This window comes from Cyprinodon tularosa, unplaced genomic scaffold, assembly GCF_016077235.1.
Source record: "Cyprinodon tularosa strain WSP-4 unplaced genomic scaffold, ASM1607723v1 ctg329, whole genome shotgun sequence".
Classification (NCBI taxonomy): Eukaryota; Metazoa; Chordata; class Actinopteri; order Cyprinodontiformes; family Cyprinodontidae; genus Cyprinodon; species Cyprinodon tularosa.
Window position 1 is genome coordinate 646,299 of NW_024039040.1, and position 27,335 is coordinate 673,633.

The following is a 27,335-nucleotide window of genomic DNA, read 5'->3' on the forward strand; positions in this document are numbered from 1 at the left end:
AGCAAAAAGATGCATAAAACAGCTGTGGAATAGTTTTTCCAGAGGATTAGAGTTGGGGACCCCTGCAGAGGGCGACTAAAGGCTTGTTTCATGGAATATGCTTTCTTTAAGGCTACTACTAATAATCCACAATCTTTAAAGTTCATTGCTTTCATTTGTTGCCAATGAGTAGTTATGGGGATGACAGAGCTTACTTGAACTAAGAACAACTTTAACTCCATCTTGTCTGTGTGTATGAACTCCTGTCTCAGCATCAGTGTGAGGACCATTTTTACAATTTCACCATAACATTCAGGACCGGCTGTTGTAAAATGAGTATATTTTGTTAGTCGTCATAAGCTCTTTTGCTAACGGTTAGGTTTAGGACCAGTGTTGGGCACGTTACTTTGAAAAAGTAATTAGTTATAGTTACTAGTTACTTCTCCCAAAAAGTAACTGAGTTACTAACTGAGTTACTCCACAATAAAAGTAACTAGTTACTAGTAAAAGTAACTATTGCGTTACTTTTGCGTTTCTCGCCCCCGTAACCCTCACCACCCAGCCCCCACCTTCTCGCCGTGTGTTTCCAAAGCCAGCTGAATAGAGCGGACAACAAAGACAAGAACCAGCAGACAGTTTAGCATTTATTGCAACTCAACGTAAATGACATCAGGGGGGAACGCTATGTGAAGTTTTTTAACAGGACATTCAGATCTGGTGAGTATATGAAATTAATAACTGGGGATGTCTAATTCTGAAATCCTGTGTGTTTGGGTTGTTATAGATACTGCAACATCTATCTATCTATCTATCTATCTATCTATCTATCTATCTATCTATCTATCTATCTATCTATCTATCTAGATGTATACTCTGTGTGTGACATAAAATATGGATCTCCATCCCTGCCACAAAGGCCATCAAATAATGTTTAAAATAAAAAATACAGTAGGTTGAGAAGGCAGAGCATCCATCCATCCATCCATCCATCCATCCATCCATCCCTTTCTCCATTTCTCCCTTTCTCCATATAGGCTATCATTTCTGGCTGTTGTCAGGTTCATTTGATCGTTCACGCTCTCCATACTTCTCCTGTGGCGCGAGCACAGAGCGACTGTTGCGCGCCTTTAGCGAGCATGCTCGTTTCCTGTCGCTAGCGCGGTGACTCTTGCCGCCTGCGCTGTGTGGAGATGCAGAGGAAACCGTTATGTGATGGGGAAACGCAGCTCGACGTAACACCAGTATTTCCATGTGGAAAACGCTGTTTTGCTGCTGGAGTCATCCTCCCTCTCCATCTCTCTGTGTGTGCTGTACGTTAACACCCACCAGCAGAAACACCCACCTATTCAACTGACAGACGGAATCTCATCCTCCCCTCTCTCATGACAAGGCGCGCACCTCTGGATGACCTAAAAAAATAATCTTTAATATCTCTTAAACAAAAGTAGCACAAACAATATTTTTTTCTGCACAAATCTGCACTAACGTTGCACTAACCATTCAGTCTATTTGCAGAGTTTTTTGACGTGGGTGGGGTGTCAGCTTCACGCAGCTGCGCACGAGTCCTAACATGAAAAAAGGTTCATTGCGCGACCTAAGTAACGCGCAGTAACGGGGTGCCTGCAATGGTAACTGCGTTATAGTTACAGTCAAAGTAATTAGTTAGATTACTCGTTACTAACACAAGGTAACGGCGTTAGTAACGCCGTTACTTTCAACGCCGTTAGTCCCATCACTGGTGATAGTTAGGGTGATATTTAGGGTTAGGGCATAAAAAGGTTTGAAAATGACTAAAAAACAACGGGAGTTTACAAATGGTCACTGTTTAAAGCAAAACAAGCAAAGATAAATATATATTGGACATCAGCTATTACTGCAGCATTCTTATTATATAACGTTTTTATTTTTTGCTTTAATATATATTAATGCATCAAAATATGCAAAATGAGGCAAAATGTTTGTTAGAAAACCTGCAGGAATTCAATATCATGTAAACTAGAGATGCACGATATTGGGATTTTGGCCGATATCCGATATGCCGATATTTTAAAACTCATGTAGCCGATAACCGATATCGATACCGATGTTAAAGCTGGATAAAAATAAGTAGTCATTGAAAATAGCAGTTTTGTTATCCATTTCTGACACTTTGAAAAATAATATACTCAAATATATTTTCATATGCTGATATCAAATAGATTTTTAAAAACGCGGTATCGATCTATTTTACTTTGAAAATCTCGTGAAATTTCATCATTCTGTTACAAACTCTCGTGATATTTAGCAAATTCTTGTGAGATTTTGTCAGTAAAATAGATCGATACCGCGTCAATATATCAGCATATAAAAATATGGCAAAATTTTGTGAATTTTCGGGGGATTTCATAGCATAATGATGACATATAGCAATATTTCATTAGTAAAAGAGATCGATATGGTGTTTTTAAATGGCAATATATCAGCATATGAAGATATTGGGATATTTTAATGTATCAATATTTTTTCCCTCGTCTTTAGAAGTTTATAAGTCTGTAAAAAATAAGTTTTTGAGGATGAAGAAGTAGTATTTTTTTTTTTTTTTTAGACTTTAGAAACTCAGAAGCTGATCAAATATCGGGTTAAATATTGGTGGGGTGGCCGATGTCCGATATTCAGTTTTAAGGCCGATACAGGCCGATACCGATAGGGGGCCGATTATATCGTGCATCCCTAATGTAAACACACTAAATATCTCAAAGTGAAAAAAGTCTTACACATTGAACTATATCATACTGGAAGGGAATGTTTTAATCTTTTTGTGTGCATGCTCAAGGCCAGCAAAAAAGGAGGGGAGTTTGTTTGGTGTGACAGGGAGGTGTATCGTTTGTGTGCTTACTGTATGTGCAAGGAGACCTGATTAAAGCTCAAAATCCCAGCTCTAAACTAATTGCTTCCTATGTGTTGTGGCCTTACCTGACCCACCCCACCCCCCACAGTCTGCTCTGGCTGAATTCAAACAGAGAAGGCACCTGTAGAAACCTGCAGGTTGCATCATTTTTTTAGGGAATGGATTATGTCAAGCAAAGGCCAGAGACATCCTGTATCTTAAAAGAGAAGGTCTTTCAGCCTACTAATGGGTAATTTACAGAGTTGTTGCTCAAGTTTTTCTCTCTTATTCAAACACCTGGTGAGCATAAGAGGATCTTATGCTCTGATAATATGTCATATAAAGCATTCAGTGATTAATATCTAGAATTCACTATTAGAAGAAAATCTCTATTGCCTTAGAAAACGCATCAGTAAACCAGAGGCGACACCAAGTTTATAAAAGAATCTGGTCGATTTTGGCAGAATCACTCTGCCAGAAAACCTGATTTTGTACAATTTCTCTTCCCTGAGCCTGGAAAGCAGACAGCAGCTTGAACAGCCCACATGCTATGAGTCAGTGTTGTGTCGTGCAGAGCAACAGCCTCCAAGCTGACATCTGTGATCACTGGTCCTGCCTGCAGATGCAGAGTGCTGATAGCTGCTACAGAGACCTCTCCCCAGCTCCAACATGAGCGCTGCAGCACACTGTGGGTTGTGTCGTGATCTGTCTGGGAAATGACACTCTGGATCTGCAGGATTTTATTTTTTTTTTCTTTATACTTACAGGCTTTGATAAATTTCATGGAAGATTTCTCTTCTTAAGGTTTTCTCCAGTTTTAAGCATGAAAGCTACTGCAAACAACCTTATAGAAGCAATCTCTCCTGACACTCAATCTACTTCAGTGGGATGTCTCACTGCAGCTTTCACAGATTTCCCTTCAATAATCTTCCTTTCTTGTCCCTGTGATTAATCTTTGGAAAATACAAGCATTATCAACCTTTTCTCTGCTGCTGAAATGATCTGATTTCTTTTAATAACAATAGAATAAAACAAATGTTTTCTGTTTGCAAAGTTAATTTTACCAGAAAAATCTTATAGAGGCAAACATATCTATATATAGAATGTGGAAGCTGCAGTCAAACACCCAGTCCTTGTTTCTTTTGGCTCAGACACTGAGAAAAGCTTTGGCTGATCATCACAGCTAAACCCATTAAACGATAATTCTGGAAACAGCATTAGACAGACTAGTTTATTGATGTTACTAAAATTAAGATTTTTAGGCCCTCAGTCGCTAAGGATGTATTCACTCATTCACTACCATGTTGGGTCTGCTTTAAAGGTACACTATGCAACCGGTGTTGATTTTCCAGCGAGGCTCCCCCCAGAGGGCGAAAGTAAAAGTGCACTGTCGTAAATATGCTCAGCTGTTCTCCGTCAAGCCAGGCGCGGTTGTTTTGAGCTTAGCAGACAGGCGAACGCAACGTTCATGCTGCGTTCACACCGGGCGCAGCTGGCGCGACAGAAGCAGCGAGTTTACATGCAAAGTCAATGGTTGACTCGCGTCAAGGCGCAGCAAAAGGTCCCGCGGCGCGTCTGAGCAGCTGAAGCAGTGCGCGTTTAATCATCTGACGCAGGGAGAGAGACACAGCGCTGATGATCACTCCTCTTAAACAGTTTATTGACACCTAAATTAACTTAAAATGCAGAAATCTGCCGGCAGAATATGCAGTTTGGATTATTTAGATGAAAAACACCTACCAGCTGCCGCGAGGAGGTGACCCGGCCAGAGGCTGCTGATGAAGGGATTCCTTCTGTCGGCGCACCGCTGGTATGTGGGGGTCTGAGCGGCTCCGACAGAAAAAATATTGAAGGCAGGATAATAATCTGAATGAACTGACGGCACTGATTACGTTTTCAAGTGTATTTTCTCATTTAAACACATATTAAAACTACTTTATTCCAAATGATCACAGCAAATATAGCTGCAAGGCAGAGAAAGGATAGTGAAGCTCCGCCCAACGCGCGTCAGACACACTTTTGCACCCCGCAGCCAGAGCAGCAAAGCTGCTTCAGCCGTGCGTCAGAACTCACTGGTACAAGCAGCAAAAATGAAGCAGCAGACGCGATTTTGCTGCTTTTGCTGCGTGAACGTAGCATAACTGCACAAAGATCGCCACTGTGCTAGCAACGAGAATGCTTTTAACTGGGGGGTGTAGCAGTTCTCGCCGTAAAGCAAGACTGACTCTCACGAGACTTCTGAGCCTGTGGGTGCGGGTCGGTGCTCCTGCAGTTGCAAGTGCAGTATTTCCCCCACAGACCACCAGGGCGGCCGAGAAAACCTTTGTTCAACCTGAAATGACTCATTTAATCATCCAAAACGTTATGGAACACATTAATTAACTGAAAAATGTTGCATAGTGTGCCTTTAAAATGACCAGAATTATTTTGTACCTACTGGTATGGAGCTTTTTTGCAGGTGAGATTAAACTCAAGTCAACCATGCTACGAACCAAGAAAACAACTTTAAATCTTTTCTTAAGTACTAGGCAATACCTTGTTTAAAGGTATAGTGGAGGATGTTTGCACATTTTTCAAAAGACCTGCCCTCGCCACTTAAAAAAAAAATGCATATGCTCATCTGTAGTGGCTAAAATTCTATATTTTAGGCTACTGGTTGCTATTCCTGAAAGGCGTTTTTTTTATTTGTGCTCAATTAAGATTATCATGCCGATCTTTACTTTGACTTATAATAAAGTAATTTATTAACAGGAAAAATGTCCATAGTTTTACTACTTTCTTTTAGCCTGATAAACCAGACTAAATGTGAGATTAAATGTGTAATTTAGTCTGGCCCCTTTGAATGAGACATCGGAAGATTGTTAATGAGAACAACCCGTTGTCTTTCAAACCGCTGTCTGTGCCTATTGGCCACTGCTCTGACCAATGAGCGCAACTGACTGTGACGTAGGAAGCGCGACAGAAAGCTGGTGAGGCAGTGTAAACAAACAGCCTGTCGATAAAACATCGAATACGTCTTTCTTAAAAATGAATGAGCGTAGAGCCTATTCCTACGGAAGAGGATTAGGGCCACTGAAAAAAAAAAATGTTAACAGATTTTTTTTATTTTATTTCAGTATAGTATGGGGGAAAAAAGTCAGAATTCTGACTTTTTTCTCAGAATTCTGACTTTAATCTCAGAATTCTGAGATTAAAGTCAGAATTCTGAGATTAAAGTCAGAATTCTGAGAAAAAAGTCAGAATTCTGACTTTTCCCCCATGTTAAACTGAAATAAAATTTAAAAATCAGTTTACTTTTTTTTTTCAGTGGCCCTAATCCTCTTCCGTATGTTCCTGCTCAGGTTTCAACCAAACAGTAAAAAAATTGTTGCCTCATTAACAACAACTGAACAGATTCATGGTTGACCTTAAATAACCCTCAGACAATCAGAACTCAAAATGAAATACGCCCCTTAGCGGCTATAAACACAGGAAAGGACAAACGGCTCCTACAACAACCCTGTACCCGCTCCCGAGAGGGAACGCTTATTAAACGCACGCGGGAGCGGGCAGGAGCCCATTTCTCCTTGTGCGCGCTCTGTTGCTGTTTGCATCGCTCATAGAAGCTTATTTTTATGAGGTGCCCCTAGGGACATAAATCAGAATTAACTTGCATATACACATATTAAATTACACTCTTCCATATAATATACTGAAAACCTCACACAAACACTAGTAAAAAGCTCTCACATAAACTAGTGAAAACATTGACCTCTTATATAATCTACTCAAAAGCTCTCATACAAAGTAGTGAGAACTGTTCATATAAACTGGTGAAAAGCTTTACCTTTCATACACACTACTAGAAAGCTTTCATATACACTATTAAAAAGCTCTCATATACACTACTAGAACGCTCTCATATACACCATTAGAACGCTCTCATATACACTATTAGAACGCTCTCATATACACTATTAGAACGCTCTCATAAACACTATTAGAACGCTCTCATAAACACTATTAGAACGCTCTCATAAACACTATTAGAACGCTCTCATAAACACTATTAGAACGCTCTCATATACACTATTAGAACGCTCTCATATACACTATTAGAACGCTCTCATATACACTATTAGAACGCTCTCATAAACACTATTAGAACGCTCTCATATACACTATTAGAAAGCTCTCATATACACTATTAGAACGCTCTCATATACACTACTAGAATGCTCTCATAAACACTATTAGAACGCTCTCATATACACTATTAGAATGCTCTCATATACACTATTAGAATGCTCTCATATTAGAACGCTCTCATATACACTATTAGAATGCTCTCATATACACTACTAGAATGCTCTCATATACACTATTAGAATGCTCTCATATACACTATTAGAATGCTCTCATATACACTATTAGAACGCTCTCATATACACTATTAGAACGCTCTCATATACACTATTAGAACGCTCTCATATACACTATTAGAACGCTCTCATATACACTATTTGAAAGCTCTCATATACACTATTAGAACGCTCTCATATACACTATTAGAAAGCTCTCATATACACTATTAGAACGCTCTCATATACACTATTAGAAAGCTCTCATATACACTACTAGAACGCTCTCATATACACTATTAGAAAGCTCTCATATACACTATTAGAACGCTCTCATACACACTATTAGAAAGCTAAAATATATGGTCCCCCTCCTTTAATTTAGGCAAACATTGCTCAAATATCACTGAATCCAGATGGTTTGTTGTTGATGAAGAGAGGAATAAACACAGTTTAAGATTTGCAGCTAAATTAATTTGTTTCTATATTATGGAACTGCTATCAGGCACTTCCCATCATCTTATATCAGTAATAAAAAATTATAAATACAAATTTGGTATTTGGTGACTTGACTTTTATTTCTGTCAGGCTGAAGTGAAAAAACTTGGAAAGAGACTGATTCTCTTGGCGTTTAAAATAACAATACAAAACAGCATAAGAAAACCGCATTTATTTTTTTTATTTTACAATTTTGTAAACAACAGCGGCTGATTAAACTAAATGTCTTGTATAATTTTACGACTTTTTATTTAACCAAGAAATGATCCGAAAGGCCTGGGAAATAATCAGATCCGCTTATGTGGCTGCAATGCGCGGCGCGCTCCCGACACAGGTGGAACAGATTTTCACATGGGAACAGAATTTCGCACAACACCGGAAAAGGATCTCTGTTGAAGCAAAAACATAAAAAATAAAGTCGAGTAATGCCCATGCTTCTGTGAGTTGTTTAGCGGATAGCTGAGCATGAATCAATAGTTTTATTTGATACAATTTCGGCCGGAGATAGCACAAAATGTACGGAGCTAGCCAGAATGACCTCCGTTTAAAACAACTTCCGTTGTAATGACGGTCCTTCCTGTTTCACTGAAACACCTTCCGTTTCAACTGAAACACCTTCCGTTTCAACTGAAATCCGCTAATAGCTTTTCAGTAGTGTGTATGAGAGCTTTCTAGTAGCGTGTATGAGAGCTTTCTAATAGTGTATATGAGAGCGTTCTAATAGTGTATATGAGAGCGTTCTAATAGTGTATATGAGAGCGTTCTAATAGTGTTTATGAGAGCGTTCTAGTAGTGTATATGAGAGCGTTCTAATAGTGTATATGAGAGCGTTCTAATAGTGTTTATGAGAGCATTCTAGTAGTGTATATGAGAGCATTCTAGTAGTGTATATGAGAGCGTTCTAATAGTGTATATGAGAGCTTTCTAATAGTGTATATGAGAGCGTTCTAATAGTGTTTATGAGAGCGTTCTAATAGTGTATATGAGAGCGTTCTAATAGTGTATATGAGAGCATTCTAATAGTGTTTATGAGAGCTTTCTAATAGTGTATATGAGAGCGTTCTAATAGTGTTTATGAGAGCGTTCTAATAGTGTATATGAGAGCGTTCTAGTAGTGTATATGAAAGGTAAAGCTTTTCAGCAGTTTATATGAACAGTTCTCACTACTTTGTATGAGAGCTTTTGAGTAGATTATATAAGAGGTAAATGTTTTCACTAGTTTATGTGAGAGCTTTTTACTAGTGTTTGTGTGAGGTTTTCAGTATATTATATGGAAGAGTGTAATTTAATATGTGTATATGCAAGTTAATTCTGATTTATGCCCCTGGGGGCACCTCATATATTTTCTATGTCAGACGCACCACGGAAAAGTGAAAATGGGGACGATCAAATAGGACGGCTTTGGGTAAACATATCACCAGAATGACTAACGATTAGGAGGACCACTTATTTTGATGATCCACCCGCAAAAACAACATCCTCCACTTTTCCTTTAAGTGTTAGTGAATGTCGTTCTGAGGTCATAACTGAGCTGCTAAAATACTTGGAGGCATAGGGTGAGGAGCATATTACACACTGCAGCATGCATTCTCCAAATTGGTACCAAAATAACAAATAGAGCGTGGAAAATCTGCTTTAAATTATCTGTTCTTGACACTCATAACAATTTTGCAGGAGCATTCACATCACAAATATGCAGAACAGAAATTCAGCACTCAGATATATTATAGTTTTCCCCACATTTCTGTAATTGTGTTCTGGTGATTTTAGCCATCGGGAGTGTCTATCATCACACATGTGGCTTTGTTATAGTTCACTTGCAGTAAGCATAATGTGAAGCAAACTGCACCACATGACTGGAAAAAAAAAGTAAACTTAAAGCTACCTGAGGCTTTCATGCTGCTTCACCAAGACAGACAAAGCTTCAGGATTTTCTCTCAATTTGTTGCAACTGCTGGATAGATCCAGTGACACGCTCTTAGATAATCTCATCTAAGATGTTATAGCTAAACTATTTTCTACTGATGCTTCTGTAAAGCCGGATATAAGGGCTGCATGATATGTCATAATCATATCGTCATCGCAATATTAAAGTGTGTAATATTCATATGCAAAAGGACTGTTTCTGATAAAATAATAGTTAGATAATAGATTCAAAGTGTTGTATTCCTGAAATTTACCATATAACTCTGCAAATCAGTCAATAAAACCAATGGATCAGGTTTTAATAAAAGTAAACACCTGCTCATCTTCCAACGGGCCATTTCTGAGACAAAACCATAGCTGATTTTTTTAAAAGTGTTACAATTTTCAAGATATTTTTGTACAAAATCAATTGCAAGGACGAATATATATATTTTTCCATTAAGAAGAAAAAAACGTTATTGCAACATGCAAGGACACATAAACTTGGCTCCAAGAAAATAAGTGATTTCATTCAAAAGGCAGTATTTTTTTTATGATAAATAATTGAGATACAAAGCTTCCCATTGGAAGCTCTGTCATTATCAAGACTTTTTTGGATTAAGCTGTAAACCAGGCATGTCAAACTCATTTTTGTGTCTGCTCACTTCTAAATCAAGAAGTTCTTCCAAGGGTCCGTAAGGGGCTGTATAAAAGAAACCTTTGATTTCATCATTTCATATAGAAAAAGCACACTGCTCTGGTATTATAACTTTTACTCCATTTAATTCACAGTCTTAGAGATTTTGAAGACTTTAAGAAAACACGGCTCTACTTTTTGACATGATATCCCTATATTTGCTCCTCAGGCATGATGTATTGCTTCTGTGCACAGATTCAGTCTGTGGGTATGGAGCAGGGTTACGCAGTGTCACTGTCCTGCTGCTTCTGCATGCATCGCCCCCTCAACAAACCTGAAACAAATAAATGGTTGATGGCCAGGCCTCTGCTAAACTTACAGACATGCTAAGGAGGTAATTTGGACTTTTGTTTAAGGTGTGTTGTATTAGGGATGCATGCAAAAGCTGCAGGACACATGAGCTTTAAAAATTTAATAGTTTTCCATAGGTTAATTTCAGAGTTGACCATGAAATAACCTCCAACCAACCACCAAACATGGCAGTAGAGAGCCTGCTTTACAGCTATAAGACCTCAGCTGCGTAGTCAATGAGTCCATCATGAATCCTCTGTATGTCAAAGTATTCTAGTGTCCAAGGTGAGGCTATAGCATGTGACCAATGTGTATTGATTAATTTAAAAGATGTGTACACATTTCTTTTCACAAAACACTGTATAATAACCAAGGTTGATCTATTTTACAGCAGGACTGAGAATTAACAGTAACACTGAATAGAGTGGAGATCAATGTTAACATTGAATCATCAAGGGAAGCAAGGTGAAGGGAAAATGTGCCTCTTTGTATTATCAGTGCAAAGCTATGGATGTGACCTCCAACAACTTCAATTACAGACATTTTTTCTCCTCCAACACAACATGTATGGATTTTCAGCTAAATAGCTTTGAATCAAGGTAATAAGATGAAAAGACAGGAGGAGACGTGCCACACCTGCAGCAGCTGAAATATATAAAGCACTTTTACAAGACCAAGGAATTGAACAAACCTTCAGTCTTAAACCGTACCAGATAATCAACAACAGCCCCCCCACTGCCTGTGTGAATGAAGAAAATAAAACAGTATATGGAGTTGTTTCACCTTAAAATTGATGTGCACATGTTTTATTATATAGAAAATGTAGAAAAAACAAAGAAGAATTAGAAAACTATTTTTTTTTTTATGCTTTTGTAAAAAAATACCCTGTTTTTTAATGGTGTTCAAAAGGAAAATGGCAAACTGACAAATATCTCAAGACGGTATTTAAGGGGTGAAACTGTCATTTTATTTGCCTCTAACTCATATTGAAACCAAAAGATTGAAAAAGTATATATAATGATAATTAATAGTACCTTAAGAATTGGAGTACATACATTACAATGATAGATATTATCAATAAAAAATAATGGATGGATGGATGGATGGATGGATGGATGGATGGATGGATGGATGGATGGATGGATGGATGGATGGATGGATGGATGGATGGATGGATGGATGGATGGATGGATGGATGGATGGATGGATGGATGGTTTTGGTTTGGTTCGCCACTACTACCCATCGTTTCACTTCCTCTAACTGAGCTTTTAAGTTTCTCAAACTAAACTTAGGACAGGACATTGCATCTGTGAGTCAATGACAATGACTTATCTGTTTCATAATGCTTCCAGAGACGAAAAATTAATGACAACTAGTACTGATGATCAGAAAATAAATAAAATACAAAAGCAAGATGGGGGTGAGGGAAGGTCCAAGATTCCAGGCAGTACTTTGGACATGTTGTTACAGTAGAAACACTGTAAGAGCTGAAAAAAATAAAACCTATGAGGGAAGCTATGTGATGAGGAACAGTATGGCACTTGTTTGAGAATCATTAATGGTGTCACAGATTTGAGTGATTTATAAGGACAAATCTTCCAGGATTACCTTTTACTACCGGTTCTTCTCCCCTAGCTTAAAAACTCAAACAGCTTTGACTTTAGAAACAAAGAACTGGATGAGAGGAGATAACCTACCTTTAACTACATGACAATTAGCAGGGGGAAAAAATTATAACCTACTGTCAGTAATCTGTACAACTGTTTTAGTCTGGAGGGATTTTTGTTAAGTTCTTATAAGACCTTCACATATTCCCATATTCTGAGTTTTCCATTGGGCTACATTTTACTAAGTGATTCTGGAGTTCCATGATTTTTTTTTTGTATTTTTTCCACTTTTTATTGAACACCCAAAGAGAAACAAGGTCTGAAAGTCAGCTAGTAACTGAAGTCAAAAGTTCAGGCAAACATTGACTTTGTGTGATTTAAAGTTAATGCTTTGACCAATGACCTTTTTCTTCACCTGACCCATGGGTTTCCCAGAGAATTGGAACTGAGGGCCTGAGGTGGTGAGATGGTAAATTCCTGTCTGGGCATCATGATCTACTGTTTGTTTGCTATGAGGGGAGCATTTGATTTTTTTTTTTCGCATATTGCTCCTTAGTTTTATGCAAAATCAACCTGGGGTTTTTAGTTTGAAGAAAAACTGTATCCTAGTCTGACAGTTGATTGACTGATTGATTGATTTTATCAATAATTGCTGAATCATAAAAATGCAATCCCCACTGATATTCTCAAATGAAAGGTTGCAAATTCTAGATTTTTCATTACTCTGAGATTATGCTACAGTGATATTAAATACATTAAATTTAAAGAATTTTATATCTCCACACTAGGGACACAAATAAATGTGACTAGAAGTGTAAACAGTTTTATTTCCCAATGCAAAGCTCATTACTTACTCAGTGTCTGTGATTACGTAGCCAAAAATGTCATCATCTGGCTTCTTTCTGTCGGTTTTCACGTCCAGCTGCAGCTCTGGAGAATGCATCGTCTTCTTGTGGGGCTCCTCGTACACCAGAGAAGCTGGAGGAGGCACAACCTCCTTGATCCAGCCTGCCACCCCCGCCACCTCCTCCACAGACTTGGTGGTATCTTTCTTCTGCAAGGCCACTCCTGCCTCACTTGTGCGGCTTTGGACATTTTCGAGGCCCACCTGCCGGCCTCCAGTCACCTCAGCAGCGACATCATAGCGGCTTCTCCCCAAAGAAGGATCAGCAAGAGAGGATTGATCCAGGTAGGCCAGCAGTTTGTTAAAGAGGCTGCTGCTTTCAGCCTGGAATGAAAATAAAAAGAAACGTCTCATAAGGTTGATTTGATTGAAATAAGTTTTGAATTTAAAAGAGATGCCTACTGTAACTTTATTTTTGTTCAAGGTGGAAGTCTGTCTGATTTTTATTTTAAAAATGGGTCTACAAAAGTAATACATTTCATTTTCAACAGAATGTAGCAAAAAATTAAATCTATACTATGTTATTAACCTTGGTTTATTAGACTGAAGCTGCTTTTAACTAAATACCACTGCTTTGAATATAACTCAAAACAATAAATACTGCTTAAACTGAGCTAAAAAAGAATGTCAGATAATGTAGGATTTTTTTGTTGTTGTTTTTATTAATGACAGTTATTGGGAACAAAATAATTGCCATCCAATTGAACTGCCTTGCGCTGCCATACTATCTGAATTTCATGGCTGTAAGCTGTCAGAATCATTTGGAGCCATTATCCAGCTCTCATTGCGAACATGTCTGGTTTGGATCATTCAATTTCAATTCAATTCAGTTTATTTATATAGCGCCAAATTCACAACACATGTCATCTCAAGGCACTTTACAGTTCAACCAGATCATACAGTCAAATTGATACAAAGTTTTCTATCTAAGGAAAACCAGTTGATTGCATTGACTCATTGACTCAAATACAATCCCCCACACTAAGCATGCTTGTAGCGACAGTGGAGAGGAAAAACTCCCTTTTAACAGGAAGAAACCTCCAGCAGAACCAGGCTCAGTGTGAGCGGCCATCTGCCGAGGCCGACTGGGGTTCAAGGAGACAGAAGCAGAGATACAAAAAGCAGCTGTAAAAGGCGGCCCCGTCCAGGAAACACACAGCCAGGCAGACGAGCTCCAAGGCAGCTCCCATGCCAGAGGACGAAGAGAGCACATCCACTCAGTCACGGTCAGAGAAACAGGAAATCATATATAACACATATCATTGTGTTATATAAAATAAAAAGCACATCAAGCAACCTAGCAGTTCAGCTATTTCTCAAGGTAGCAATGAAAGAGCCTCTGGGCTAAACAACCTCTCCCATCTTACTTAACATAAGGTGATGTAAAACATTTTACAGGCAACTTTGAGGAGATACATTTAAAAAAGGCGGCATTCTGGAAATATTGATTCCAGGACCAAAGAAGGGATTTATTTGTTTGGCAGAAGGTTTCTTTCCGTATATTGTATGTACTAAAGCTGGATCTCTGTCTATGCTATTGACTGACATTTAAAGTTCAGAGGTTTGCTGGAGGTCATTACTCAGCCTCACGGCATACTGTATAAATCCCTAATTTAATCAAATACAAACAGTCCTGCATGTCCAGCAATTTGGTGTTTTTTTATTGTGTGTTTTTATTATCCTCTGCAGCAAATAAGCGAGGATAAAAAAAATGGCTTAATAGATTGCCAAATTAAAACGATACTAAACTTTATATTCTTATAAAGACATTCAGGAAATAGGCAATTTAAATGTCATTAAAGCCTCTGAAATGTCAGGACGTCTATTTAAATAACTACTTATGGTAAACACAAATTGCTTCATAAATCCAAAATGACTCTGATTAGCTTCCGGAACAAAAAGATGATCTAGATCTAGATTTTGTTGTACCCCAAAATAATGTTTTGAATCACTTAAGGCTTTAAGTTCCAAGAAAGGCATTTAAAATAGGCTGTACTTACTTTCAGAAATGTTAGGTCTCTAAACCTCTACCTCTACACTTTTTTTTTATTCTTAAGTACTTGAAATTATTGGTTTTTAGATCTTATTTTTAAACAGTTTCATAACTAAGTTCTTCTATTGATGTTAATGTGTCGGCTGTCTACAGCCGCAGGCGTGACGAGATAATTGCCTGGAATCAAAGAAAAAGCCAAACTGTCAGCGACCGTGTTGAACGCGATTATGATATGCCACCATTCTGTTGGCCGTGACTTAAGGGTAATTGTTCCTCTCGTCAGGAGCTAAATGCCGCTTTAGCGGAAACGCTGGGACAAAAACCCTACTTTTGTTCTGCCTTTAAACAGTTCTAAATCTAATCTCTGACAAGTTCAGAATGTGCCGAGGATCAATAGGAAGAAGCAGGAAGTTTGGATGGGGTTGTTCAACTGTTAGAATACATCAACTTCTCCAAACATATTTCATCCTATCCGCATTTATTGGTTAAACCTGTCTCAAGCCTGCCTGAAATGTTTATGGGAGATTTACCACTGTAAATATTAATAATGAACAGGAGAATATGACATGCTGAGCCCGACACAATCTGACACACTTTAAAAAGGTGATTCCTCAACAGAACTTTTGGGACTTTTTCCAGGATCTTTTTCAGTCCCTAAAAATGACTACTGTGTTCCTGCAACTGTCCCTGAACAGTTAGTTCATTTTGTTATATTGCAGATGTCAAAAAAATTATTCACGAAGGCTGAAGGACAGTAAGTTCTGTTTGCTTACCGGATCATTCGCATGAGCCTCCTCTGCATCTGTGTGGCGCTCTGTTGGTTAAAAAAAAAATATTGAGACAATAATTTCTTTTTAAAAAGGAAACAAATTGAATAAAAAAAAACACAGGACTGTTTAAAGCAACATAATTCCTGCAAACCAGATTTTCCATTTCTTCTCAGAAATGTTTATCCATTTTGTGGAAGAGGCGTGTTATTTATCATTTAGATCCTTAACAAACAGATGTTCATTATTCCCCTTAAAAACATTAATTCCCAATGTTTTAAATCATCTTTAGAGCCTTATCACCAAAAGCAACATTAGATCGAATGGCCTCATTGGGCAGCAACGATTACCCCTTACTGTTTATGCTCTTCTGTGAGCGAATAAAAAAATATTTTTTGCTTTAATGCAGATTTTTATGTTTTACTCAACAGGGAGTTTAATTTTGTTGAGTTTTTACTGCACTAGTGGCTCGTTTTTCTGACAGTTGGCTGACAGGAAAGGGGGTAAGAGAGAGAGGGAGAGACATGCGGCAAAGGACAACAGGTCAGATTTAAACCCGGGTCGGCCGTGTCAAGGACTAAAGCCTCTGTACATGGGTCGCGCGCGCTAACTACTGCGCCACCTGCACGCCCTACAGGGAGTTTTATAGTCATTTTTGATTGAATAGAATAATGTAAGCAAGCTTTCAAGTAAAAAATTGTAATATTGTAAAAAATAACTGAAGTAATATTTACCTTTAAGTGCCTCTACGGCCAAAGGAGTGCTCCCCTGAGGGTTAGGGTTCAGAGTAGGCATGTTCTGCTGAAGTGTTTCATCCTCTTTAGCTCTGGAAGCCTCCTGACTCGAGTCACTCTGTTCACCCTCAAGGTCTCTAAGTCCAGGTCCTCGATCCCGGCTCAGGGCCCGGTTCGATCCCTGGTCCTGGTCGACGACCAGAAGAGCGTCAGCGATTAGGCTGGAGAGCTGGCTTAGGTCTTGTGGTGTCAGGTTATCCACATCAACATGCTGTCTGCCAACGTTCTTTAGGACCTTCTCGATGAATCTCTCTAGAGAAAAAATAGAGCTCAGCATCAGTATAAAAGTATTTTTTACATTTTAAATAAAGTTAGTTTAGTTAGTTAGGACTAGTTAGTTTATATTAAAGAATACATGAAATCTCCTTTGTTATAAATAGCTTGTAATTTCGCAGACATCCCAAGTTGCAAAAACTTATTTCATGGAGATTCTTATCCAAACCCCTAGAACATTTGATGTGCTTTCTATTTTTCTTGGAACCCCACCATACACTTCGCCACGGTGTCATCATTCTTCACCTTCACTCAATATTGATATATTTAGTATATTCTGTTGTAAAATAAGCTTTGTATTTTTGTTATGTACTTGAGGACTCCACCTCTGCCTTTTACTAGGATGCACAGCCTTGAATGGTAACTAGATGACTTTTAGAGAGTAAGCTGAAACTTACTGGCCTATTTTTTTACTAAACCACTCAGGGTGCTCACTGACGACCAGTCGCCTGGAACGCTCTTTGAACAGAGCATCGCTTTGGACAGATACGCTGCACAGGATTCACAAGCAGCCTCCTCCTAACACTCCGTCTCTGTACCTCTGCAATCGAATTCGTTCTAATCCGCACATGATGCACAAATTATTGTATTGCCTGTACGCTCTCACTCGCATAAAAAAACACCACCTCACATTGTCTAAAATCTGGGATAATTTATCCGACTCGCTGGCATCCATGAACAACTATTGATATCTTGGGCTTGGGATGTCTGGTTTTGTGAAGAACAAAAGCTATCTCTTTATATTAACCATAGTAAGACTTCATGCACCATCTCTCTGTGCTGTTCTCTTGTTTAAATAGTCGGGTCTACCGCACAAGCATATACATGCATGTGCGTGCATGTAAACAGCTAATATTCAGGGCTCACCAGCAAAGCATAGAAGAAAATGACCGACATTGCATCCAGTGGACCACAACGTTCACATGAAGACAATCAGGGCTTATCATTATCATAAACTCCCACAGGATAAACATTTCTTTGACAAGAAAAAGTTATCAAATAAGGAAAGGGAGAAAAGAGGAGTAACATTGGCCTCCAAAGGTGGAGAGCACTTCAAGAGCAGAAGCAGCTGCAGTTTGACTTGAAGCTAGATTTCCTCCTTCTGGACTGGATGGTAACAGCATGAAGTCAAAGGTTTGGTTTTGTTGGGGTAAAAGTTTTGTTTGATGTGTGATTCAATGTTGATTGGTTTCACCGTAATATTAACATTGTGGTATGTGGCTGATTTACTGGAGTTTGACCAGCAATGAATCTGACGTCACTGTCATGTGAGACAAAAGCCTGTAGCTCAGCTAACGCAGTATTGTTAATGCAGCCAGTGAGGCATGTGAGCTGCCTATAGGGATCCTTGAGTGTATTCAGAGCATGCCTTTCATGATAAATAGACTGCTATTTATTATTTGAGTCTTTCGCATGACCCGGTACAGTAGCAGCCATTCAAAATGGCCCTTCCCAGTCAAACACCAGCCGAATGACAGCCCACTTCCCTCCAACTTCCAGCCACTGGAGTGGCCCCCCTCTTGCATTTGTTTTTACTCTGACTCCACCCTTTCCCTGAATTACAGGGTTTGACCAGGAGATGACGCTTCTCTTTAGATCTTAATGTCCACAAATCATGGCAAAAACAATATTTTAGTACAAATACTGAGGTTTAAACCAGCTAAGAACCAGCCAAGGGCCCATCAAGGAAAGTGGGGAAATTTTGAATGGCTACTACTGTAGTTGTCTCTGCTCCATGGATTCTGTGTCGTTACACTTAGTCTTTACCCCGACAGCAACTTAAGTGCTTTGTCTCTTTTATTGTAATCAAGATGGCAAAACAAGGCAGAGAGGAGGTATTAAACGTAGTGTTGTTTTGGTCTAGAGACAGAGCTCAGTTAGCACATCTCACTTTTTGCTCTTACAAGGCAAACTCTTACAAAAAAAAGTATCTTAATATCAGTTATATATTAAATTAATTTCCCAATTGTCCTTGAAAAACAAAAAGGCATTCTGGGCTTTTAAGGACAGTTTTCTGACACAAACCATCCTTTTGAGTCACATACTGTTGCATGAAAAGAATCTCTCTCATTAAGAGCGTCAATGTCATTTGTCTGTTTACAAAAAAATCTTTGTATATAGGAATATGTTAAATAGATGGCTTTTAAAAACGCTTAGAATTATAAAATGGAATGGATCTAAGTCAAGGAATGGTAATGAGAAATGAGCAGAGCAGGAAATCAAGAGACATTAAGGAACTCCAGCTGCTTCCCGCAGAAGTGAGTTTCCAAATTCCCTTAAGGGTAAGAGCTTGTTGACTGCACTGTTTAGCCTTGTGCAATTCAAACTCTGTTCCCCAAGTTTCCAATTATTTTTTATCTAAAAAACTTTTAAGCATATTTTTCTGTCTCGTTCCTGACAATCTGCATGGTTTTGTCAGCATGTAAAGCTGAAATAAATACTTCAACTACATCCCCAAATGCAAGGATGCAGAGCAAGTAGAATAGGAGGAAAGTTAAGCCATTTTTCAATTAGTTACTATGAAAAAGTTGTACTTTTAAAGCAGGGATAAAAAAAAATCAAAAATCATCAGGATCTGAATAAAGAAAATCATCAACCAGCAGAGGTCCAGAGACATTTTTAATTATTTTCTGTTTCTTTAAACAGAATTTAACACTGAAATAAAATGAGGTTTTCATGCATCCATGTTATATATTGAATAAAAAAAAAAGATAATAATTCAATTTTAAAATCTAAAATGTAGAAGTAGAGAACAACAATCGGTCAGTTTGGTATATAGACAATTTCCTGATTCACATATTTAATAAAACACCCGAACTGACTTTTAGGCTTTAAATCTGGGTTTGAATGGCAACAAAGCGTTTCTCAAGCACATATCAAGGTGCTGATTTTGAGCCTGGATCCATATTTATGTTTTATTACGTTCATGCTGGAGAATCCTGCAGTAGGTTAAGCCAAACCTACTCAAAATGTCCAGGGTCATCTTTGAGCACCATTTCACTTTTCTTTCACCAGTTCACTGTGCTTCTTCCAGCAGGCCACTCTTTCTCTGCTCTCTTTTTCTCATCATCTTCTCCTTCTTTCCCATCGCCCCGCTTGCCAAAGGTTTGCCTGCTGTGTCTAAAAGTAGCAGCAGCAGCAACCCAGACTGACAGCAGCTCATTGGCTAATTTATATGACGTGTTGCCTGGTCCCAGACTTTACCATGTTAACAGGAGAAGCAGCGCAAGTGAAATTAGACACAGTCGTCGGACAACATGCAGTAATTTATAAATGTTTTAAATCCGGTTGTGTCCGGATTAGCCAGCAGGTGGGTCCAGATCCAGACCGCAGTCTGCTAATTCATGACCTCTGTTTTAAAGTTTATTTATGGGCCTCTCTATAAACAGACATAAAGAAGGCTCTCGGGGATGCAGTATGAACAGTACATAAATATGTATTCCTTAAGACAAATTTATAGTTTTTTTCATTTTACACAGATTAGACCATGCACTTTTTGTCTTAAATTCAGCTCCATTTGTTAAATTCAACTCACTTGAATTAAAAAAAAGTTCTTAAATTACTTAACTCTGTCTAAATATCCAAATTTATTTGCAATATTCAAATCCCAAATTTCTTCATTATAGTCACAGTAAAAAATAAAGGATTACTATTTGCAGTTGAATGGATGATAAATGTATGGGATTTTACAAAGAGAATCTTATAATCACATCTGTTTTCTCCATGGATGCTGGGAGGCTTGGAATGGAACTAAACAGCTCTCAGACAGAGATATTTCTAATTCCAACCATGCAAGGAAAAATGTGCTACATCATTCTGAGAGCCTAATGTTGCTACCGCACAGTGTTTAGAGTGACAGCAGAACCATGCAAAACATTTTTGCTTCCTCATTCATTTCTAAGACAGTGTGCTGTGCTGCTACAGCTGCACTCTCAGTTGGGTTCCAGCAGGAAGCTGTAGTGAAAAAAAAAAAGAAAACACATCTGACAGGAAGTTGAGGAAAGATGTGCCTTAATTTAATGTCTCACCATCTGGGAATATTGCAGGTTTGCAAAACAAGAACTTGGTGAAAAAGAAAATAAAACAACTCTTTATGAAGACACATACCATCCACAGATGTCAGAGGCTCCTTGGCTGAAGCTACAGGGGAGCTACCCGTCTTCACAGGTCTGAAAGGAAAGGTCTCCTTTTTGAGGCTGGGATTTTCTATGCCATTGTTGTATAATGGTCTGAGCCATGGAGAGGGGGCTTCCTGCTTCATTCCACCACTGTGCAGAGAGAGATGCCCAGAGAGATAGTGCCTCAGGGCTGCCAGGAGAAGGTCCCCATCTGCCTGCGAGGCAAGCAGCTGGTTGGAGAGAGGAACTTGCTTTTGCACTGGCTAGAAAGAGGAAAAAGATGAGAGACTGAAAGGAACAAAATCTGAGGCAAAAACATGGAAATAGAGAGACAGAGGTCTACATGGATACCTGACTTGGAAAGTATCATAAAATAATGTTCTGTGATGTTACATCTATCGCCTCACTGCTTTATGTTTTAAGAAGTTAAACATTTTGAGATAAAAGAATCATTTTAAAAAGCTAGAAAATAAATGATAATTACATAGGTATTCAAAGGTTTCAGACAAGGAATTTTAAAATCATCTGTTGCCTTCCGGGTGCCTTCCAATGTAGGCCTGCATGTGATTTCAAGACAAAGGTTTCAAACATTTGTCTTCACTAAAACAATACACAATATTAATGGATTTGAACCAAGGTTCTCAATCAGAAACGTACCACTTAACCTGCATTACACATTTAAAAGTTTTTTTTATTTATTTAAAGGATTGATAAGGAAGACTAGTAAAATTTATTCGTCCAACTTTGAACTATAACACAACTGATTCCAAAAAAAGAAAATTAGAAACAATCCGCAAGCAAATTGCATGTTTCAAAACAAAAAACAAGGCTTTGTTGGGCTACTGCATAAAACCTTGAACTCAACGCTATTCCTGACATTTTGATTTGAAAAAGCTTCCTGGATGGGAAGCGAAACATCTTCAAACTTGGAAACAAAGTCCAGTGGATTTTTTTCCCTTTTTTTTTAAATGACTATGACATGGATGACTGGGAATCTTCACCAGTGTTACACAACTGATTTATCCATTTCTAGACTAATACATTTTTGTTGTACTGATGACATAAAATTTATTCATAATTCATAAGTTCAGAAGAATTATAGACTTTTTTTTTTTTTTTTAGAAATTTATATTTTCCTCTCAAACAACAAAAACGAGTCGTCACTGCTGGCTCCATTAACGGCCACACAAGACAAGCAGCAGCACCTGCTTAACTAATACTGAAATTATAATAAAAGGTTCCTCTGACTTGTCATGGTGTATCATTTGTATGCACAGGCTCCCTTCAAGTATCTTTATCTGTTTGTTATGCCTGTGAACCTACGGGGCCCCTTCAATCCTACTGGTCGCTTCTTTTCCAGACTGCAACAAGTGAAACGGGCGAAATATATCCACACACCCCCGAGCAGTGCCTGTGGACTTCCCACAGCTGTACCCAGAGCACAATCTCCCAGCAGGACATAAAGGCCTCAGAGGACCTGACAGAGGGCCGAGTCACATCATGTGTAATTAATGGAAAGAGTGAACTTGTTAACTTGAAGACAGAATCATTTTTCTATTAACATTCAAGCGGTGAGAGACCTTTGGTTAGAAAAGAGAGATGGAGAACTCTATCGTGGTGGAGGTGTTAGTATACGTGAGATAAAAAAATGCTTACATTAGAATTATTCAAGAAGCATGACGGCAGCTTCTGCCACTGACCAAAGGGACACTTCAGATTACCGATTTTTGTAAAGCTCAAACTGCATCTACTGATTTCTTGCTAAAGGTGAGATTCCCCATTTTTGGTTTAATTGAAGTCCTAACTGTTCATTATATGATATCTACACAAAACTACTCATTTTTTAAAGGTAAAATATTCTAATAGAAATTATTTACGCTGTAAAAGTAAATCATCACAGAGGAGGAAGCTGCAAACTAAAGAGAAGCTCACCTTGGAAGGTTTGCTCAGGCTGGAGCTGGAGGACGTCTTGGGAAGGAGGCCTAAACGTTGGAGGTACGTCTGCAGGTTTCTGTTAAGTTCCACTTCTACTGGCTTCACCCGTTGGTCTTCAGGGTCCATCGCTTCAGCTGCTGGCCTGCAGGGGAGGATGATTCATTTAAAACACAAAGATACAAACCTAATACCACAGACTCTCAGTACAACATAAAAAAAATATTAAGATGTGCAAATAGTATTAAGTTTACCAGGATCCTACATCTTGACTTTGCTTAATTCGCCCACTCTACTTTGAAAAGGTTCATAAGTATTCCAGAACTTTAATTTTCTTCTGGTAGAACCATGCTGTTAAATCGTGTACTAACTTGAACAGATTGTGATCCAGAAAGTAAAGAGAAATATTATTTTTTACATAATTAGGATAGTAGCAGCGACCGGATTGCTTCTAAATAAGAATCAATTGTTATTTGAAATTGTTCAAAATGTTATCCCTACTGACATAAAGTCTAAAAGAGCAACTCCAGACCATAATACCGCCACCACTATGGTCTACTGTTAGTTTACTGTTCTTTTGAGAATGCCCAATTTGTGCCTAATTGGACCAAAAGTTCTTCCATTTCAGACCACAAACACATTCAGGAATGAAAAGGACGCACTGTCCAGAGAGTAGCAGTAATCTGGATAAAATGCCATAATGATGTCAGAGCTGAGAACAAGAATTTGCAAACTGCTTTTAGATTATTAAAATCTAACAAACCTACTTAGCAGTTGCTACAACCAAGTTATGCAGAATAATATCTTTGAATGTATAACACGTTAAGCCCTGAAACAGATTACATATTATGTTTCGGGACCAGCTGCAGAGATACAAAAAAATTTAATAAAATGAAAACTTTCTTCTTTCAACACAAACTCAGTTTAGAGGGTCGACCTGCTCTTGCTTTTGTAGATAGGTCCTTTCTGCTGCGGCCGGTAGGGAATCCTCCTGAGCTTTGATAACTCCTTGGCCAGGACCTGCTGCGTAGTGTCATCTTCCCAGGTCAAACCTACAGCCAGAATCACGGAACAGTTAGAACACAAGAGTCCAGATGGATCTGTCGTGCAGTGAAAGACAGAAAACTGGGAATCTTCCAGAAGAATGGGTAGCAAACTGCTGAGTGTGTGCAAATACTTCTAAACTCATCAGGTCACTCATTAGCAGACGAGGTGAGGTAACAGCGCAGCGTCTTTGTGAGACTTTGACTGAGTCAGAGACTACGCAGACACCTGTTCTGGTCATACACCTCTACATTTATTATAAGCATTTAATGAGAGAGTTGGGAATTATATAAGCTTTTATTTGCATAAATTTCTGCAGCAGGAAATTGATTCTGAAAAGATTAAGGTAACATAAGGGAATATGGCTATTAGTCCTCAAGAGGCAATCAATTACATGTACTCTTTAATCACCTTATGAAGCAAAAAAGGACCCTCCTTCCTTTTCATTTGATTAAGACAGAATAGGTTTAACTTTTTTGGCTGAATCTTTCAATACAAACTTAACTATACATCTCAAAAGATGGTACTGTACTAATTTTTATCTTTTTTTAAAAAGCATTTTCTTTGCATGTACTTTGTAAGGTAAAAACTTCTGTAACCAAGATGCTAGTGTGCTTGCACCTTAATAACTACAACATTTGTGTCTAAATGCGACTTGTCATCGTCAATGATAAGATAAAACAAAATCTTCCTTTTTTAGCATTTGTGCAAAAGGACAAGCTGGATGAGCTGCATGGCCGCTCGCGTCTGTTGCTTATGCTTAACATGCATCCAAACACAGATTTTTGGCAGCTGAACAGAGGAGCAGGCGCCAGCGCCAGATGGGGTAGCGGAACGAAATGTTACCGGAAATATGGCTGCTGCGCACAAAGCACAACATGAACAGGAGCCTTTGGCAGATGAGCGATGACGCCACTGAAGAACCCAAGTAACGCAGACTGCAAGTCCAGATGTGAAGCCAAGGGATGGGGGGGTCAGAGAACATATACTTCAAACAGAACAAGAACTCTGCTTTTAAACAGCGGATGCATTAAAAATGTTTATTTTAAAGTGAATATTGGCAATTTAATAGATTATTAATACAAACTGTGTGCAGTGGAGACAGAACCTTGACAGTGCAGAGTTGCAAAAAAGGGTTTTGAAATGCAATAAAAGAAACATATGACCAATGTTAGAGCAAAACATTTTTATAATTCAATTGAAAAGGAAGGAAAAATCCTCATATTATTGCAAAGTTGGACACAGCTCAAGGATGTCTTTAGTACTCTAAGACACAATTTCTTATGAATGTCTACAATATAATTAAACTGAATTCGAAGGCTTAGGTAATCAAAATTGCCACTGGATTAAAAACTGAATTAAAAACTAAAACCACACAAAAGCAACTTTAAAATAGTTTTTTTTACCCTTTGTGACTAGAAAATTACTTGATAAGCAGAGTAACGCCTCAGTAATTCAGCGCTAATGCATCTATAAGCCTATAGCCTATTTTCCTGAATATACTTCAGGTCGGAAGTTCCTGTGCTGTTCTTCGGATGTGACGTCAAGCGTGTCCGGGCTGAATGGCTCCGACCTGGCAAACAATTTCAGTGTTTTATTCAAGATGGATCCTGTAGATACTGAGAAGCAACCAGCATCCTGCTTAACCCAGACACCAAACTCCACATAAGGTGTAAAAAGTAAAACAACAAAGCTTGTAAAGTACGACAGAGAGCTATGAGAACGAGCAGAAGATTGGTGCAGTTCTGTGCTTTGGCCACAAGTGGCAGTATCAGTAGAAAACGAGGTAATGTCTCTTTAAGAATAGAATGAAAAAAAGAATAGAAAATCCCTCTATTGTCCCACAATGGGGAAAATGTGATGTTACAGCAGCAAAAGTGGTCGCACAAATGTGGAGCTTAAATAGAAATATAGAAAGAGCAGAATAAGTGACAAGAGTTAAGAAAATAACAAATAAAATACAGTAATGTAAAGGGATTTTACAATATATAAAAACTGTGCATCTGGAAAGAATAAATAATCGATATACCGCTGTGGACAATTTTACAATAATGGACAATTGAAAAAATACCAGCAAACACCAGATATGTGCAAAATGACAGCAGCATGTTATTTAAATGACCAAGACAGAAACTGTGCAAAAAAATAGGCATGAATGTAACAACTTATTGAGGTTCTTGGGAACAGTGATGGTTATAAAGTCTTACAGCTGCTGGCAGGAAGGATCTGTGATAACGCTCCCTGGTGCATTATGTATGGTGTAGCACTCTGTGACTGAAGGTGGGAATGCGTAGTTAAAATGTTGAAGAATAGGATCAAAAGGTAAGAGATCTTTTACGAATTTTGCGATAACCCCAAAAACATGCTACCGAGTGTTACTAATGCATTATGTATATATATATATCTGACTGTAAGGACCCAGATAGGATTAAAACTCAGGACCTTTTGACTTGTACACAGGAACATCTTCATTTGAAAAAAAGAGTACCATTTATTGCTGAACATGTATTTGCTTTAAAGCTTCTATTTTACGAAGGACACTCAACCCAATTCAAACATTTAGAAAATCTGCAGCTAGTGTAATAGAAAATTTAGATGAGTCAATTTAGAAATAATTAGTAATTTTCCTAAGAGGCAATAGTAACTAGCAGCTGTTTTGAAATGCATAACAAAACCAATAACTGTAATGTATTCCGATAAATAAAAGCGTCCAACCTCTACCAGCAGAGAATCTAATTATAGCAAGAGTTCAACTCGTAACAGAACATTTCAGACCCAAAACGGTTGCTTTACACTGCGAATAAATGAATTACGACCTGACCTGCCAGGCAAACGGGCACAAGCATTTTTCCAACAGCTGCGCAGCGTGTCGGGCAAAGCTTTCCCCATCAAAGAGCCATAAAACGGCGCTTTTAACGGCAGCGAGGGTGGCTCTGAAAACGGGAGTTGGCGTTGGGTGAACAGACGGCATCTGACACGACAGGTTAATGAACGTTGGAACCCCTGCCAGGATATTCAGAGACTCTACCCCTCTCACTGACTGAGCCGACTGCTGAAATGTGGGCAGAAGTATGTCAGCAAAGTAAGATGTTTAAAACATTCTTCCTGTGGAAGTGTCTTTAACTGAATGTCTGGTGCTGAAGAGAAGAGCGCCGGGATCTAAAGATGGTCAGAGTGAAGAGGAAGATTCAAATGATGAATCTAAGGAGAAAGACTGAGTGAAGCTGCTAATTACCAAATGCCTAATCCCATCAGGGTGTAGATTTTCATAGTGAGGTTAAGTGCTGTTCATGAAATAGATTCAAATTCAACTCTCTATAGAAATG

The 27,335-nt window shown here is 38.4% G+C and overlaps 1 protein-coding gene across 1 annotated transcript in view; it reads right to left on the bottom strand.

Annotated features, from left to right (window-relative positions):
• Positions 1–27,335, bottom strand: part of LOC119788871 (receptor-type tyrosine-protein phosphatase N2-like) — a 299,019-nt gene that overhangs the window by 221,722 nt on the left and 49,962 nt on the right. Inside the window, exons 4-9 of the mRNA XM_038293569.1 lie at positions 23,903–24,017; positions 22,966–23,110; positions 21,023–21,296; positions 16,583–16,894; positions 15,855–15,895; positions 13,039–13,412 (exon numbers count right to left, since the gene is read on the bottom strand). Coding sequence (XP_038149497.1) covers positions 13,039–13,412; positions 15,855–15,895; positions 16,583–16,894; positions 21,023–21,296; positions 22,966–23,110; positions 23,903–24,017 — 1,261 coding nt within the window. The remainder of the gene's footprint in view (positions 1–13,038; positions 13,413–15,854; positions 15,896–16,582; positions 16,895–21,022; positions 21,297–22,965; positions 23,111–23,902; positions 24,018–27,335) is intronic.